The 19050-nt window shown below is 44.0% G+C and overlaps 1 protein-coding gene across 1 annotated transcript in view; it reads left to right on the forward strand.

Annotated features, from left to right (window-relative positions):
- Positions 1-4872, forward strand: part of LOC134586408 (tyrosine-protein kinase SRK3-like) — an 84261-nt gene extending 79389 nt beyond the window's left edge. The window contains exon 9 of the mRNA XM_063441909.1: positions 3687-4872. Coding sequence (XP_063297979.1) covers positions 3687-3886 — 200 coding nt within the window. The 3' untranslated portion in view covers positions 3887-4872. The remainder of the gene's footprint in view (positions 1-3686) is intronic.
- The last annotated feature ends 14178 nt before the right edge of the window (positions 4873-19050 follow it).

Below are 19050 nucleotides of genomic sequence, written 5' to 3' on the forward strand. Positions count from 1 at the left end.
GAGATTAGGTGTTCTTAGTCTATGATATTTATGGAGTTAGCACAGTGTGAGATTAGCTGTTCTTAGTCTATGATATTTATGGAGTTAGCACAGTGTGAGATTAGCTGTTCTTAGTCTATGATATTTATGGAGTTAGCACAGTGTGAGATTAGCTGTTCTTAGTCTATGATATTTATGGAGTTAGCACAGTGTGAGATTAGGTGTTCTTAGTCTATGATATTTATGGAGTTAGCACAGTGTGAGATTAGGTGTTCTTAGTCTGTGATATTTATGGAGTTAGCACAGTGTGAGATTAGCTGTTCTTAGTCTATGATATTTATGGAGTTAGCACAGTGTGAGATTAGCTGTTCTTAGTCTATGATATTTATGGAGTTAGCACAGTGTGAGATTAGCTGTTCTTAGTCTATGATATTTATGGAGTTAGCACAGTGTGAGATTAGCTGTTCTTAGTCTATGATATTTATGGAGTTAGCACAGTGTGAGATTAGCTGTTCTTAGTCTATGATATTTATGGAGTTAGCACAGTGTGAGATTAGGTGTTCTTAGTCTATGATATTTATGGAGTTAGCACAGTGTGAGATTAGGTGTTCTTAGTCTATGATATTTATGGAGTTAGCACAGTGTGAGATTAGGTGTTCTTAGTCTATGATATTTATGGAGTTAGCACAGTGTGAGATTAGGTGTTCTTAGTCTGTGATATTTATGGAGTTAGCACAGTGTGAGATTAGGTGTTCTTAGTCTGTGATATTTATGGAGTTAGCACAGTGTGAGATTAGGTGTTCTTAGTCTATGATATTTATGGAGTTAGCACAGTGTGAGATTAGGTGTTCTTAGTCTATGATATTTATGGAGTTAGCACAGTGTGAGATTAGGTGTTCTTAGTCTGTGATATTTATGGAGTTAGCACAGTGTGAGATTAGGTGTTCTTAGTCTGTGATATTTATGGAGTTAGCACAGTGTGAGATTAGGTGTTCTTAGTCTATGATATTTATGGAGTTAGCACAGTGTGAGATTAGCTGTTCTTAGTCTATGATATTTATGGAGTTAGCACAGTGTGAGATTAGCTGTTCTTAGTCTATGATATTTATGGAGTTAGCACAGTGTGAGATTAGGTGTTCTTAGTCTATGATATTTATGGAGTTAGCACAGTGTGAGATTAGCTGTTCTTAGTCTATGATATTTATGGAGTTAGCACAGTGTGAGATTAGGTGTTCTTAGTCTATGATATTTATGGAGTTAGCACAGTGTGAGATTAGGTGTTCTTAGTCTATGATATTTATGGAGTTAGCACAGTGTGAGATTAGCTGTTCTTAGTCTATGATATTTATGGAGTTAGCACAGTGTGAGATTAGGTGTTCTTAGTCTATGATATTTATGGAGTTAGCACAGTGTGAGATTAGGTGTTCTTAGTGTATGATATTTATGGAGTTAGCACAGTGTGAGATTAGGTGTTCTTATTCTGTGATATTTATGGAGTTAGCACAGTGTGAGATTAGCTGTTCTTAGTCTATGATATTTATGGAGTTAGCACAGTGTGAGATTAGGTGTTCTTAGTCTATGATATTTATGGAGTTAGCACAGTGTGAGATTAGGTGTTCTTAGTCTGTGATATTTATGGAGTTAGCACAGTGTGAGATTAGGTGTTCTTAGTCTATGATATTTATGGAGTTAGCACAGTGTGAGATTAGGTGTTCTTAGTCTATGATATTTATGGAGTTAGCACAGTGTGAGATTAGGTGTTCTTAGTCTATGATATTTATGGAGTTAGCACAGTGTGAGATTAGGTGTTCTTAGTCTATGATATTTATGGAGTTAGCACAGTGTGAGATTAGGTGTTCTTAGTCTGTGATATTTATGGAGTTAGCACAGTGTGAGATTAGGTGTTCTTAGTCTGTGATATTTATGGAGTTAGCACAGTGTGAGATTAGGTGTTCTTAGTCTATGATATTTATGGAGTTAGCACAGTGTGAGATTAGGTGTTCTTAGTCTATGAGATTTATGGAGTTAGCACAGTGTGAGATTAGGTGTTCTTAGTCTGTGATATTTATGGAGTTAGCACAGTGTGAGATTAGCTGTTCTTAGTCTATGATATTTATGGAGTTAGCACAGTGTGAGATTAGGTGTTCTTAGTCTATGATATTTATGGAGTTAGCACAGTGTGAGATTAGGTGTTCTTAGTCTATGATATTTATGGAGTTAGCACAGTGTGAGATTAGGTGTTCTTAGTCTGTGATATTTATGGAGTTAGCACAGTGTGAGATTAGGTGTTCTTAGTCTGTGATATTTATGGAGTTAGCACAGTGTGAGATTAGGTGTTCTTAGTCTATGATATTTATGGAGTTAGCACAGTGTGAGATTAGCTGTTCTTAGTCTATGATATTTATGGAGTTAGCACAGTGTGAGATTAGGTGTTCTTAGTCTATGATATTTATGGAGTTAGCACAGTGTGAGATTAGCTGTTCTTAGTCTATGATATTTATGGAGTTAGCACAGTGTGAGATTAGGTGTTCTTAGTCTATGATATTTATGGAGTTAGCACAGTGTGAGATTAGGTGTTCTTAGTCTATGATATTTATGGAGTTAGCACAGTGTGAGATTAGCTGTTCTTAGTCTATGATATTTATGGAGTTAGCACAGTGTGAGATTAGGTGTTCTTAGTCTATGATATTTATGGAGTTAGCACAGTGTGAGATTAGCTGTTCATAAGTGCTGTAATAGCATAAGGATACCACCTACACAGCTAGAATTAGTATACAATTGTGGTGCATCCAGATTGCTAGTACAAATATAGCATAGTCTAATATATTCAGATGAACTGAAATGTAAATCTACTAGTAGCGTATAAATGCTGCATGTAGTGGTAAACTGGGCATTTATACAACTCGGAAAGCATTGAGGTTAAGTTGTATCCTTAATTAGATAGTATGTGCTGTAGGTAGATTGTTGCAGTATGCCATTACGTTAACAGAGCAAATGCTAAAAGAACCTGTAAGGAGGTCAGTTAAAGTAACGTTAGTACTATGAGGTCTCAATGCTGACAGTAGCCCCTCTGAGCCTTGGAGGGCACCTGGATAAATCACTGCTAAATAGAGAGATATACGCTGGTCAGTATATATATAACAATGCTAAATGATTTTAATACCAGCTATGATCCTCCTGAGTACAGTGTTAACTAAATGCTAGCTATAACCCCCCGTGCCTTTAGGGGCACCTAGATTTTCCCTGCTGAATAAATTATAGTAAATGGATCATAACAGAGATGAACGCTGTCATTTTGAAATCTAATTTTGTTTTGTTTTTTCTTTGTGGTTCTAGTTTCATATTGGTACTCTAGACTCCTATATCTATTTCGGAGCCATTCAGTACTTTGATAAGATCACTCTCCCTGATACCTTTTTATTGGTACACAATTTTTCTTTCTTCTTCTACCAGGGGTTATCCCCCTTCCTGTAGTGTACCATATAAGGCTGTATACAGTTTTTTTCTGCATTGCATTGTTTAAGCAGGTGGAGGTACGGACCAGAAATATTCAAAGATTGGAATTGCTTATTTTTTCAAATTGGGTTTGATAGACAAAAAATATATTTGTCATATTATTATATTATATTTGGTAAACTGTTTTGTTGACAGAGTAAGTTTTATTTGTTTGTTTTAGTAAGATTTCACACAAAGTATGTTGTCTCCAGGTAAAACAAACCAGGAATACATTGAGGAAATGATGTCTGGAACACCTCTGCAGCCTCCCGCCGACTGCCCAAACGATTTGTCCTTCATAATGAAGATGTGCTGGAAGCAACAGCCAGAATTACGGCCTTCGTTCTCTGAGCTTGAGCTCCTACTGATGAACCTTTTAAATCCCACACTTGGTGAAGATACCATGGAGTGAACCTTTGTTAAATGTAGACATTGCTGCTAAAAAACTTGAAAAGCACCTTTACGACGTACAGGGGCCCGGTGAACCCTTATATAACAAGACACATTTACCATCCAGCAGGGGTTCCCATATCACTTCTAAATACATAATGCTGGCCAAGCTGTTGGAATTCATTTGCTCCAGAAAGATATAGGTCACCACCTGTCTTTGTGAGTAAAGACCAACTTACTGGGAAATGTTCCACAAAGAGGGACAGGGTTTGTACCGGTCGTATATTTAATGCTGTAATATCTAGACCTACAATCCTGCCTGATTTCTCTTATAAGAATTAGAATTATAAGTCATCAGTCTGTTGTATTATCTCTTTCTTCTTTAATAATGGCCTTACAACAGGACAAAGTCTAGACAAACATCTTGAACCTTTCACCATGCAAATACAAGCCAACAATGTCACTACTGTAGAGCTTAACATTAGTAGTCCTATGCTACTGCCCAAGCCTTAAAGGTTTCTTGTCACTGCAAGCCATAGTATTTCACATTTCTACTCGGATCTTTACTTGCCAATGGCTAATGCGATTGGAAATATTTGGCCCCGACTATTGCATGTGGGATAATTTATGGAGTATAATCTTTGACTTTATATAGGAACAAACTCTTACCTTTCTCTGCATTATCAAAGACACAGAGCTGCTGGAAGAGAGTCATTTAAGAGAACTGGCTATAGATCCGGCAATATTTATTTGTGTATTTTATGAACAATGGACTGATGTCGTAATGTGGTCATTCTTACGGCACAGATGGGATTTGTCTTCAGCAGGGCGATCAAGCAACCATTTCCCCCCTAAATACTGGGAAGTTGGAAACGTATCAATTCACTAACAAGCACTTTTTGTTTGAAGATATATTAGCATGGCATTTATCTGAAACATGGGATGCCGAGCTATTACATTAACATACAACACAAGCAGCAATTGTGTGTATAGGTTGCTGTCCAGAAAAAAACATATACAAATAAAATAAAATGATGCAAATGGTCCCAATTTTTATTTTTCCTGTACTTGTTCATCCTTTATAGAAATATGGGGGGGCGGGACTTGAAACAGGACACAGTTCATTATCTCGTTATAAGTCACACAGGGCCTGATTTGTTTGTATCAAAGTAAAAATATGTTTGTTTGTTTGTTTGTACATAAATAGATAAAAATGGTGAAATAGCCTGTTTGAAAGTGTGTGTAAGGTCATTGAAGACATTATGAATAGCACAGTTTACTATATATGGCAGCAGAATGTCCTAAGAATGTCTGCTTTATAACAGAATGCTCACATCCAGCAAACAAAAAACACAACTACTGTAAGTCCACACAAAGTAATGTCCACTCTACGTACCATATTGAAAGATTCAGCAGCCTGCTGTCCCACGTGTAAAAATAAAGCCAATAAAGAGAACTGACACTCCTTTAACAGACACCCATCACTTCAAAACTAGGTTTACTATAATAATCTTTTCATCAAGTTTCCAAAGGAAATAGATTTTACTTTAAATAAAGTAAATGTAGAAAATAAGAAAACTATCCCTACCTAGTATAGGACAGGATCCTTCAGCCATATACATCCCTACCTAGTATAGGACAGGATCCTTCAGCCATATACATCCCTACCTGGTATAGGACAGGATCCTTCAGCCATATACATCTCTACCTGGTATAGGACAGGATCCTTCAGCCATATACATCCCTACCTAGAATAGGACAGGATCCTTCAGCCATATACATCCCTACCTGGTATAGGACAGGATCCTTCAGCCATATACATCCCTACCTGGTATAGGACAGGATCCTTCAGCCATATACATCCCTACCTGGTATAGGACAGGATCCTTCAGCCATATACATCTCTACCTGGTATAGGACAGGATCCTTCAGCCATATACATCCCTACCTAGTATAGGACAGGATCCTTCAGCCATATACATCTCTACCTAGTATAGGATAGGATCCTTCAGCCATATACACCCCTACCTGATATAGGACAGGATCCTTCAGCCATATACATCCCTACCTGGTATAGGACAGGATCCTTCAGCCATATACATCCCTACCTGGTATAGGACAGGATCCTTCAGCCATATACATCCCTACCTAGTATAGGACAGGATCCTTCAGCCATACATATACCTACCTGGTATAGGACAGGATTCTTCAGCCATATACATCCCTACCTAGTATAGGACAGGATCCTTCAGCCATATACATCCCAACCTAGTATAGGACAAGATCCTTCAGCCATATTCATCCCCACCTGGTATAGGATAGGATCCTTCAGCCATATACATCCCTACCTAGTATAGGACAGGATCCTTCAGCCATATACATCCCTACCTGGTATAGGATAGGATCTTTCAGCCATATACATCACTACCTGGTATAGGACAGGATCCTTCAGCCATATACATCTCTACCTAGTATAGGATAGGATCCTTCAGCCATATACATCTCTACCTAGTATAGGATAGGATCATTCAGCCATATACATCCCTACCTGGTATAGGACAGGATCCTTCAGCCATATACATCCCTACCTGGTATAGGACAGGATCCTTCAGCCATATACATCCCTACCTGGTATAGGACATGATCCTTCAGCCATATACATCCCTACCTAGTATAGGACAGGATCCTTCAGCCATACATATACCTACCTGGTATAGGACAGGATTCTTCAGCCATATACATCCCTACCTAGTATAGGACAGGATCCTTCAGCCATATACATCCCAACCTAGTATAGGACAAGATCCTTCAGCCATATTCATCCCCACCTGGTATAGGATAGGATCCTTCAGCCATATACATCCCTACCTAGTATAGGACAGGATCCTTCAGCCATATACATCCCTACCTGGTATAGGACAGGATCCTTCAGCCATATACATCCCTACCTGGTATAGGACAGGATCCTTCAGCCATATACATCCCTACCTGGTATAGGACAGGATCCTTCAGCCATATACATCCCTACCTGGTATAGGACAGGATCCTTCAGCCATATACATCCCTACCTGGTATAGGACAGGATCCTTCAGCCATATACATCCCTACCTGGTATAGGACAGGATCCTTCAGCCATATACATCCCTACCTGGTATAGGACAGGATCCTTCAGCCATATACATCCCTACCTGGTATAGGACAGGATCCTTCAGCCATATACATCCCTACCTGGTATAGGACAGGATCCTTCAGCCATATACATCTCTACCTAGTATAGGATAGGATCCTTCAGCCATATACATCCCTACCTGGTATAGGACAGGATCCTTCAGCCATATACATCCCTACCTGGTACAGGACAGGATCCTTCAGCCATATACATGCCTACCTAGTATAGGACAGGATCCTTCAGCCATACATATACCTACCTGGTATAGGACAGGATTCTTCAGCCATATACATCCCTACCTAGTATAGGACAGGATCCTTCAGCCATATACATCCCAACCTAGTATAGGACAAGATCCTTCAGCCATATTCATCCCCACCTGGTATAGGACAGGATCATTCAGCCATATACATCCCTACCTGGTATAGGATAGGATATTTCAGCCATATACATCACTACCTGGTATAGGACAGGATCCTTCAGCCATATACATCCCTACCTGGTATAGGACAAGCTCATTTAGCCATATACATCCCTACCTAGTTTAGGACAGGATCCTTCAGCCATATACATCCCTACCTAGTATAGGACAGGATCCTTCAGCCATATACATCCCTACCTGGTATAGGATAGGATCCTTCAGCCATATACATCCCTACTTGGTATAGGACAGGATCCTTCAGCCATATACATCACTACTTGGTATAGGACAAGATAATTTAGCCATATACATCCCTCCTAGTATAGGATAGGATCCTTCAGCCATGTACATCTCTACTTGGTATAGGATAGGATCCTTCAGCCATATACATCCCTACCTAGTATAGGACAGGATCCTTCAGCCATATACCTAGTATAGGACAGGATCCTTCAGCCATACATATACCTACCTAGTATAGGACATGATCCTTCAGCCATATACATCCCTACCTAGTATAGGACAGGATCCTTCAGCCATATACATCCCTACCTAGTATAGGACAGGATCCTTCAGCCATATACATCCCTACCTAGTATAGGACAGGATACTTCAGCCATACATATACCTACCTAGTATAGGACAGGATCCTTCAGCCATATACATCCCTACCTAGTATAGGACAGGGTCCTTCAGCCATATACATCCCTACCTAGTATAGGACAGGATCCTTCAGCCATATACATACTGTTACAAAACTGTTACAAAAACCTTATTGCACTGTGTACTTTTCAATGCTATTTTCGCCTTTCTGACTTATGTGCAGTCGTTGGTATGGTTCAGCACGAATCCTTTGTGTAAGCGTATAGGTGGCCGCCATTTCGGGACTTTGCACGTGTTCGCGGCCATCTTACGTACGAACAGCGGTGTTTGCCAGCAATCGTCTGGAACTAAAAACGGAGACGCACCCAGGCGAACACCGCTGAGACCTCCAGGATAGCATAACTTCGTGCTGGACCTACCGAACAGCCCACCGTTCGGTAGGACGATTACTCTCCGCAGGGGGAGTACAGCGACCTCCAGGATAACTATGGATGACCATGGGTTCGTGGAGTTTTCCCGTACGAACGGAGACCGACCGCAAGGCCTAAACGTGTGGAACTATTTTCGGCCAGAAAGTCTGTGCGGTCGGTCAAAACTTTGAAAACCCCTAACTCCTGAACCGTCCATCCGAACGGGTTGGTTTTCGGATATGTTGCTCCCCTGAACAAGACCTGTACAGCGGTGTAGGATTTAAAGGGGTACCCCCTGGTTTCGGGGTACATCCAGAACTTGGTTGAAAATATGTACTGTATAATTGGGTTAACTGTTTATCTGAGGGGAGGAGATGTGTGGGAGGTACCCAATATGTGATTGGTGATTTTATGCCTCCCCCTGGGAGTATCCTGTTTACATGTAACCACAATAAAAAGCAGGCTGGTCAGCCCAGTCCTCAGTTCTTACTTGACCCTCAAATCGCTGCTTTGACTCGTTTTGTGGGTAGAAAAGGTATCCTAGCTATGCTATAGCTAGTGGGATGTTTCCACACTTACAGGACTCGTATGGAATACTATGGAACTCGGCTCTCCCCTCTTCAGCAACTAGGAATCCAGACAACTAAACGGTCCAGCTCTCAGCTAGCCTAAGGGTAACCGTAACATTTGGTGGCAGCGGTGGGATGATTCTGGATATCCTAGGAGAGGCACGGAACGGATGGAGAGCACCTACGCAAAATTGAAACGTACAACCCTGAAAGATTTATTGGAAAGCAGAGGAAGGCACGCCAGTAACCGGCCAAAGAGGGAACTGATCGCAGAATTGACAGAACTGGATCAAAGCTCCACAATGGCGGAAACACCAATCACGGATGATGATGCAAAGGCAAGAATTGTTCGGGGGAGGCTTCCCTTATACGGGCCAAACCCATCTATAGAACTGATACAGCAATTGATGGTGGAGGCAGACGCGGATTTACAAAAGACCCGAGCCTACAACGTTGAAATGGCCAACGCACAACGCACTGCTGAAGCCCCACAAGTAATCGTTCCTGTTGAAACTGCTGGGAAGCCTAAAATACCCTTTGCGGCATTCCGATCCTTCCTGGAGAGCGAGACAGGAATTGATGAGTACTTGGCAGACTTCGAAAGGCAATGCGCCCTGCACCAGATTCCCACCAGAGAGTGGCCCACGATCTTGTCTGGGAAGCTATCCGGGCGAGCCCTGGAAGCTTTTCGTACTTTGGGTACTGAGGAAGTGACACAGTATGAACGAGTTAAAGAGACTCTGCTAAAAAGATACGCGGTGACTCCAGACACGTATCGCCGGCAGTTTCGGGGCACGAAAAAGAAGCCTAACGATACACATATGGAATGGGCGCACCGAATGCGGAGAGCGGTAAATCACTGGATGAGCGGAAGTAAAGCTGTGACTGGTGAGGAAATTTTACAATTATTCCTCTTAGAACATTTTTACGATGGCATGGAACAAAAAGGGAAGGAGTGGCTGCGAGACAGGCGACCTTCCACTCTAGAAGAAGCGGCCAAATTAGCTGATGAACATTACGATTCACGTCTTCACGAGTCCACAAACTACCGGGCTCCAGCACGGGTTGAGCCCAGAGAGGTTTACCGTGCACCTCCTCGTACGGAGTTCCGGGCCCCAGTACCCGCCGGGCCCCCCAGACACTCAGGGTCATCCAATAACAATTTTGATCGTCCTAGGCCCACTTGCCACCGATGCAAGCAACCAGGACATTTCATGGCCAACTGCCCGCTTGGCACACACCAGACGCCCAGGAATTACAATTACCCCTCTGGGCCCTACCGTCCTGCCCGAGCCCTCTGTGTTAACCAGGAGACCCCTATGGAGGAATATTTGGGGCCGCTTCACGAGGCAGACCCGGTATATGCGGCTTCGGATAACCGACAGCACCATCGGCAGAAGGTATGGCTCGAAGGGCGATCTACCGAGGGGTTGAGAGACACAGGGGCTACCATAACACTGGTACAAAGTCATTTGGTGCCAGAACACAAGAGGTCAGGGCAGACCGTAGCCGTTAGAGTGGCGGGAGGGGATGTGTACAAAGTCCCGACCGCTAAAGTACATCTTGATTGGGGAGCGGGGAAAGGAGCTGTAAACGTGGGTATAATGGACCATTTACCTGCTGAAGTACTACTGGGCAACGATTTGGGCCCCATGACTTCGGCCTATGCACCAGTATATAACAACGAAGCGAACCCAGTGACTACACGGGCACAAGCCCGGACGGACCGAGAACCCTCACCAGTGCGGGAGACCCAGGTAAGACCAACCCCGACTTCTCTTGACCTGTTAGACCCCATACCCTGGGACACCCCAGTTACCTTTGAGACCGAGTCTAGGACTGACCCGACCTTACAAAAATACCGGGAACGAGCAGAGACAGGGGGGAGCGGGGCAGATAACGAAACTTTTCTATGGGAAAAAGGGAAACTATACCGCTTGACAGAGAAAAAGGGACAACGTAGGCGACAGCTGGTAGTACCCCACAAATACCGTCGGGAAATCCTCAAAATAGGACACGACATCCCCTTGGCAGGTCACTTAGCTATAACACGTACGCTACACCGCATTACCCACACATTCTTTTGGCCAGGAGTACACGCTGACGTTAAGAATTACTGTAATACTTGCGATGTATGTCAACGAGTGGGAAGGCGAGGCGATCACCCTAAAGCGCATCTAGTCAATATGCCCATTGTAGAGGAACCCTTTAGCAGGGTTGCTATTGACCTAGTAGGACCACTGGCCACCCCTAGTCCCTCCGGTAAGCGCTACATCCTTACCGTAGTAGACTACGCTACCCGGTACCCCGAGGCAGTCGCCCTGTCCAACATCCAAGCGGATACGGTAGCGAATGCCCTGGTACAAGTGTTCTCCCGGGTAGGATTTCCAAAAGAAATTCTATCCGACCGGGGCACCCAATTCACAGCAGAATTGACCCAACAACTCTGGCAGGTGTGCAAAATTAAATCCCTCCTGAGTTCACCCTATCACCCCCAAACGAACGGACTTTGTGAGAGGTTTAACGGAACCCTCAAGCAAATGCTCAAAACGTTCACACAGGAGTACCGAGATTGGGAACGCTTTCTGCCGCATCTCCTATTTGCGTATCGGGAGGTGCCCCAGGAAACGACAGGGTTCTCTCCCTTTGAGTTGCTCTACGGACGAAAGGTACGGGGCCCCCTAAACCTGATCCGAGAACACTGGGAAGGAGAGACGGAAACGGACGGTGTCCCTATTGTGCCATACGTATTGGAACTCAGGGACCGCATGGAGCAGCTAGCCAAATCAGTGCAGGCTAACCTCCAGTCGGCCCAGAAAAGACAGAAAGTATGGTACGATAGGGGGGCCCGAAGGAGAATCTTTACCGTAGGACAAAAGGTGTTAGTACTTAAGCCGGTAAAGACCGACAAGTTACAAGCATCATGGCAGGGCCCATACCAGATCGTAGAAAAAAGGGGCGACACCACTTATGTTATAGCCAGTTGTCACGACAACAACCTCAGGAAGACATTCCATGTAAACATGCTCAAGGAATACTTGGAGCGCCCCGAGAACGTGACCGCCGTATGTTGTCCTCCCCAGGAAGACCCCGACAGTCTACCCATTCCCGACTTGCTGGAAAAGAGTCCACCCACAGGGGTAGTGACCCAGGTTCAGATAGGAGACCGACTTAGCCCCACTGAAAGGGAGCAGCTCAATACACTCCTCCAGTCCAAGCACCTCACGTTCTCCCAGAAACCAGGGTACACCACCTTAACTACCCACCAGGTCGATACCCCCGGACAAACACCCTTACGCCAACCCCCGTATCGCATCCCCAAGGCCGTTAGAGCCGGAATGAAGAAGGAGATAGATGAGATGCTCCAACTCAGGGTGATTGAGCCCTCCGATAGTCCCTGGGCCTCCCCGGTTGTCCTGGTACCCAAGAAAGATGGGACAACCCGGTTCTGTGTGGACTATAGGAGACTCAATGAAAAAACAGTAACAGACGCCTACCCTATGCCCAGGGTAGACGAGCTACTTGATCGCATAGCCAGGGGAAATTACCTGACCACTATCGACCTCTGTAAGGGTTACTGGCAGATTCCCCTGGCCCCGGAGGCTATCCCCAAGTCGGCCTTCGTCACCCCCTTCGGCCTATACCAGTTTAAGGTAATGCCGTTTGGGATGAAGAACGCCCCCGCTACATTCCAGCGCTTGGTGGATAGACTCCTGGATGGCTTCCAGGGTTTTGCCTGTGCATACCTGGACGACATAGCGATTCACAGTGAGTCCTGGGAGGACCACTTAGCTCACGTAGGAATGGTTCTGGATCAGATCCGGGCGGCTGGCCTGACTCTGAAACCAGAAAAATGTCACTTTGGGATGGCCGAGGTACAGTACCTGGGTCATCGGGTGGGGTGCGGAAAACAGCGACCAGAGCCGGCCAAGATAGAAGCTGTTGCCAACTGGCCCACCCCCATCACAAAAACCCAGGTTTTAGCCTTTCTGGGCACAGCAGGGTACTATAGACGATTTGTACCCGACTACAGCACACTTGCCAAACCTTTGACTGACTTGACCAAGAAAAACTTACCTCGACAGGTCCTGTGGTCTCCCCACTGTGAAACGGCTTTTCAGGCCCTCAAAAATGCTTTGGTTAATGCTCCTGTCTTGGCGGCCCCAGCCCTTAACAAACGTTTTATCGTCCATACAGACGCTTCCATGTTCGGGCTGGGAGCCGTCCTTAGCCAAGTAGGTGAAGATGGAGGGGAGCACCCAGTGGCCTACATCAGCCGGAAGCTCCTGCCCCGCGAAGTCAGCTATGCAGCGATTGAAAAGGAGTGTTTGGCCTTGGTATGGGCATTAAAGAAATTGACTCCCTATTTATATGGACAAGAGTTCACTCTGGTCACCGACCATAACCCGTTGGTGTGGCTAAACCGGGTCTCTGGAGATAACGGCAGGTTATTACGTTGGAGCTTATCATTACAACCCTTCAATTTCACCATTTCCTACCGACCCGGGAAACAGAATGGCAATGCGGACGGGTTGTCCAGACAAACGGACCTCAGCCCAGCATAACCAGCGGTCTGGACAGCCTTAGTCTGCCCCGAAAAGGGGTCAGACGGTGTCTGCCAGAGTGTTCCACAAAAAGGGAGCACTGTTACAAAACTGTTACAAAAACCTTATTGCACTGTGTACTTTTCAATGCTATTTTCGCCTTTCTGACTTATGTGCAGTCGTTGGTATGGTTCAGCACGAATCCTTTGTGTAAGCGTATAGGTGGCCGCCATTTCGGGACTTTGCACGTGTTCGCGGCCATCTTACGTACGAACAGCGGTGTTTGCCAGCAATCGTCTGGAACTAAAAACGGAGACGCACCCAGGCGAACACCGCTGAGACCTGCAGGATAGCATAACTTCGTGCTGGACCTACCGAACAGCCCACCGTTCGGTAGGACGATTACTCTCCGCAGGGGGAGTACAGCGACCTCCAGGATAACTATGGATGACCATGGGTTCGTGGAGTTTTCCCGTACGAACGGAGACCGACCGCAAGGCCTAAACGTGTGGAACTATTTTCGGCCAGAAAGTCTGTGCGGTCGGTCAAAACTTTGAAAACCCCTAACTCCTGAACCGTCCATCCGAACGGGTTGGTTTTCGGATATGTTGCTCCCCTGAACAAGACCTGTACAGCGGTGTAGGATTTAAAGGGGTACCCCCTGGTTTCGGGGTACATCCAGAACTTGGTTGAAAATATGTACTGTATAATTGGGTTAACTGTTTATCTGAGGGGAGGAGATGTGTGGGAGGTACCCAATATGTGATTGGTGATTTTATGCCTCCCCCTGGGAGTATCCTGTTTACATGTAACCACAGTAAAAAGCAGGCTGGTCAGCCCAGTCCTCAGTTCTTACTTGACCCTCAAATCGCTGCTTTGACTCGTTTTGTGGGTAGAAAAGGTATCCTAGCTATGCTATAGCTAGTGGGATGTTTCCACACTTACAGGACTCGTATGGAATACTATGGAACTCGGCTCTCCCCTCTTCAGCAACTAGGAATCCAGACAACTAAACGGTCCAGCTCTCAGCTAGCCTAAGGGTAACCGTAACACATACCTACCTGGTATAGGACAGGATCCTTCAGCCATATACATCCCTACCTAGTATAGGACAGGATCCTTCAGCCATACATATACCTACCTAGTATAGGACATGATCCTTCAGCCATATACATCCCTACCTGATATAGGACATGATCCTTCAGCCATATACATCCCTACCTGGTATAGGACTGGTTCCTGCAGCCATATACATCACTACCTGGTATAGGACAATATCATTTAGCCATATACATCCCTACCTAGTATAGGATAGGATACTTCAGCCATATACATCCCTACCTAGTATAGGACAGGATACTTCAGCCATGCACACATATACCTACCTAGTATAGGACAGGATCCTTCAGCCATACATATACCTACCTAGTATAGGACATGATCATTCAGCCATATACATCCCTACCTAGTATAGGACAGGATCCTTCAACCATATACATTCCTACCTGGTATAGGATAGGATCCTTCAGCCATATACATCCCTACCTGGTATAGGGCAGGATCCTTCAGCCATATACATCCCTACCTGGTATAGGACAGGATCATTTAGCCATAAACATACCTACCTAGTATAGGATAGGATCCTTCAGCCATATAAATCCCTACCTGGTATAGGACAGGATCCTTCAGCCATATACATACCTACCTGGTATAGGACAGGATCCTTCAGCCATATACATCCCTACCTAGTATAGGACAGGATCCTTCAGCCATACATATACCTACCTAGTATAGGACATGATCCTTCAGCCATACATATACCTACCTAGATCCTTCAGCCATATACATCCCTACCTAGTATAGGACAGGATCCTTCAGCCATATACATCCCTACCTAGTATAGGACAGGATCCTTCAGCCATATACATCTCTACTTGGTATAGGACAGGATCCTTCAGCCATATACATCCCTACCTAGTTTAGGACAGGATCCGTAAGCCATATACATCCCTACCTGGTATAGGACAGGATCCTTCAGCCATATACATCCCTACCTAGTATAGGACAGGATTCTTCAGCCATATACATCCCTATCTGGTATAGGATAGGATCATTCAGCCATGTACATTCCTACCTGGTATAGGATAGGATCCTTCAGCCATATACATCCCTACCTGGTATAGGATAGGATCCTTCAGCCATATACATCCCTACCTGGTATAGGACAGGATCCTTCAGCCATATACATCCCTACCTAGTATAGGACAGGATTCTTCAGCCATATACATCCCTACCTGTTATAGGACAGGATCCTTCAGCCATATACATCCCTACCTAGTATAGGACAGGATCATTCAGCCATATACATCCCTACCTAGTATAGGATAGGATCCTTCAGCCATATACATCCCTACCTGGTATAGGACAGGACCCTTTAGCCATATACATCCCTACATAGTATAGGATAGGATCCTTCAGCCATATACATCCCTACCTGGTATAGGATAGGATCCTTCAGCCATATACAAACACCTGGGGTCAGACAGTGTTTGACTCTGACAGCTAGTCTCTATGATCTTCCATTCTCTTGTGCAGGGAGTGAAGCAGGGAAGACCATAGAGACTAACGGTCGGTTTTTAAACAAGGCTGGACCCAAGGTGTTTGTATATGACTCAAGGATTCCATCATATACTAAAAGTTGGGGATGAGCCTTTTTCATTTTTACATAAAGTCATTTAAAATACATATATTTCCGTTCAAAACTTGATGAAATAATTATTTGTGAAAAAAAATAATTTTGAGGTGACGATTCTCTTGTAATAAAAGGCTCTTCCCTTGATCTGTTCGTATATCTCAACACCACGAAGGGGAACGTAGAAACATAAATAATAGAGAGAGAAGCAAATATAGATATGGTGAACCACGTCTTCATTTACTCACGTTTTTAATCATCAAATAGACACATCACACCCAGTGATCACACTGGATCCTTAAGACCTTCTACAGGATACACTCACCCTACATATTATGTCACGGATACTTCCTCTGGGCTTAAACCATAAACATTTCCTTGGTATGATAAAACACCGGATAATTAAACAATGCCGGTCCTTCAGCCATATATACCTGTATACCTGTTAAAATAATATTCCAGTCTATTGGTCCTGTGCTCCAGGTTATATTCCACGTACAGTTAATAATGTTAACAAAATACGTTTCTAGAATGCTAATAGTGATATGAGAGTTGCCATTTACTCCTCCCCCCAAATGACTGCAAGAATGTTAAAATATTTCACGATTTACTATTTGAAAGGAGAGAAGGAGGTGTCATTGTCAGTTATTTGCAGACATAAAATGGGTGGATTGGGTTTCTGGCAGAGAAATGAATTCCTCGACAAGCTGGTAACAATGATTGCTCACTTGTTGCAGCAATACTACCGGAACGCAATGTAAACTTACTATAACACTTTACGTAGAGATACTCCATGGGAATTAACATTCCAGGTGCTTGTTCCTCTCTGAGAATACAATACAAAGTGCAAGGTCTGCACACCAAGAGTCACACATATAGAACAGAGATAGAAATATTAAATAATGTCATACTGCAATGAGATTAAAAACAGAGACATCACAGTATAACAACTCACATCATCTGCAAGCCATATCCATGTCCATCTGGATAGTAATACTCGACTTCTGCTGCTACTTGGAGGATCGAGAAGATGCGGAGGACTTGTAGTGCAGTGTTTACACAATAAATTTAAACATTGTGTGTTGTCTTCCTATGGAGAACTAAGGAGATTGGCTGGGCTGCCATTCATTTACACCTAGAGAACATTGTGGTTTTTTTAGCTGGTGCTAGAAGTGCTCCCTCTGGTGGTCATGCATGTCAGTGCTCTCTGTCAGATAGTGTGCGTTCAATGTATTCTGACCATAACAACAAACAGCATCGCGCTCTGTGCCTGGACAATGATTGTCAGTGTGCGTGGGACCATAACTTTCCATGTAAGAATGGGAAATGTATGAGAAATAGCCGGAACCCCATAGATGCCAGGATCTACTAGTATAGATAAGCACTATTGCTCGGTGCAGTTGGCATCATGACAAAGGATCACGGTCGCTCCTTCATACATGTGACATTGTTAACACGGGATCTTCTATAATTCACAGGGAGACATTCAAGCAATGTATGTTCCTATGTACCGGATCATCCACTGAAGTGAGAATTCAAAGTGAATTAAAATGTGAGGACAAAATAGCCAAACTAGAAAAAGTCAGCTCTGTTTCCATTTCCCTGGTCAAAAATTTTAAATTAACTGAATTCTACTCAAATGTTTTTTATTGAAAAGATGTTTGAAAAGGTTACAAACATTTTAAAATTGTAGAAGGGCGGGAGGCTGGGGGAGGGGGAAGAGGGAGAAACAGAAACTAAAAAGGGGGATAAAGCATGCATCCAAATGTAGGTGGCACTAACGGACCCCGTGTGTGCAGGGAGCTAACCCTGAGAGCCCGGCCAGGATTCTGTGTTACATGCTTACTCCAAGCATGTCAGGGTTATGATGCCAAGAGTACCCTGGCCCCATTCACCAGTAATGGGGCAACCGGTTTGTAATGATATACCCTCTTACCCGGGTCCTACAGGGCGCTGAGCCTTCTAACATGTAGAGCTGCAGAGGTCGGACGCCAATCCTGCCAGTCTTTCATTGACTGAGAACGTTAGCTAAGCTCTCTCAGCCAATGAATGATCCTCTGTGCGTTGAACATGCACAGACATTATCCGGCACAGAACTCACATTCCAGACTGGTTAATGATGCCCAGTGATGGGACTGGAAGTGACATCACTGGGAAGTGACAATCTGGCAGCCAAGGGGTTACCAGGGTTACCGGGCACCATGACCACTTCAAATCACTGAGCTGGTCATGGTAACACTTTAACCATAGAAGATATTGGTATAGCAAGAACTTCCATCAACTCAATATTTTAATATTTCTGCTGAGGATGTATTATACATAACAAGCACGTCCGTAAAACATAAACCAACAATATTTATCAGTTGTGTGATGCTCGCTGTATTTATCATATATTGTCGCGATCCCTGGTAGTGATGGTGAAATAGTGCGCAACGATTGGATGACAAAATAGTTTAAACGGCAAATGAAATAATTTTACTTTACTTGGCATAGACTGACACTTACACAATAGACTATTAAGGATAACTTAAACTCATTAACACAGGACAATAGCAAACATGCAAGGGTATGGTCTACAGCCAGGGATTAAGGTAATCCACAAGATTACAATAACATTTTGATAGCGCCAACATATTCCACAGCGCTGAGAGTAGCCAGAAACGAGAGTCAGGATCTGAAGCCAATGATGAGAAGTGTAGCCCAAATGGGTTACTTTGGGCCGACATGAAGAAAAGCTGCAATGGAACAAGGTTACTCATGACAAGGCACAACAGGGGGATT

Source organism: Pelobates fuscus, chromosome 2 (genome assembly GCF_036172605.1).
Source record: "Pelobates fuscus isolate aPelFus1 chromosome 2, aPelFus1.pri, whole genome shotgun sequence".
Lineage (NCBI taxonomy): Eukaryota > Metazoa > Chordata > Amphibia > Anura > Pelobatidae > Pelobates > Pelobates fuscus.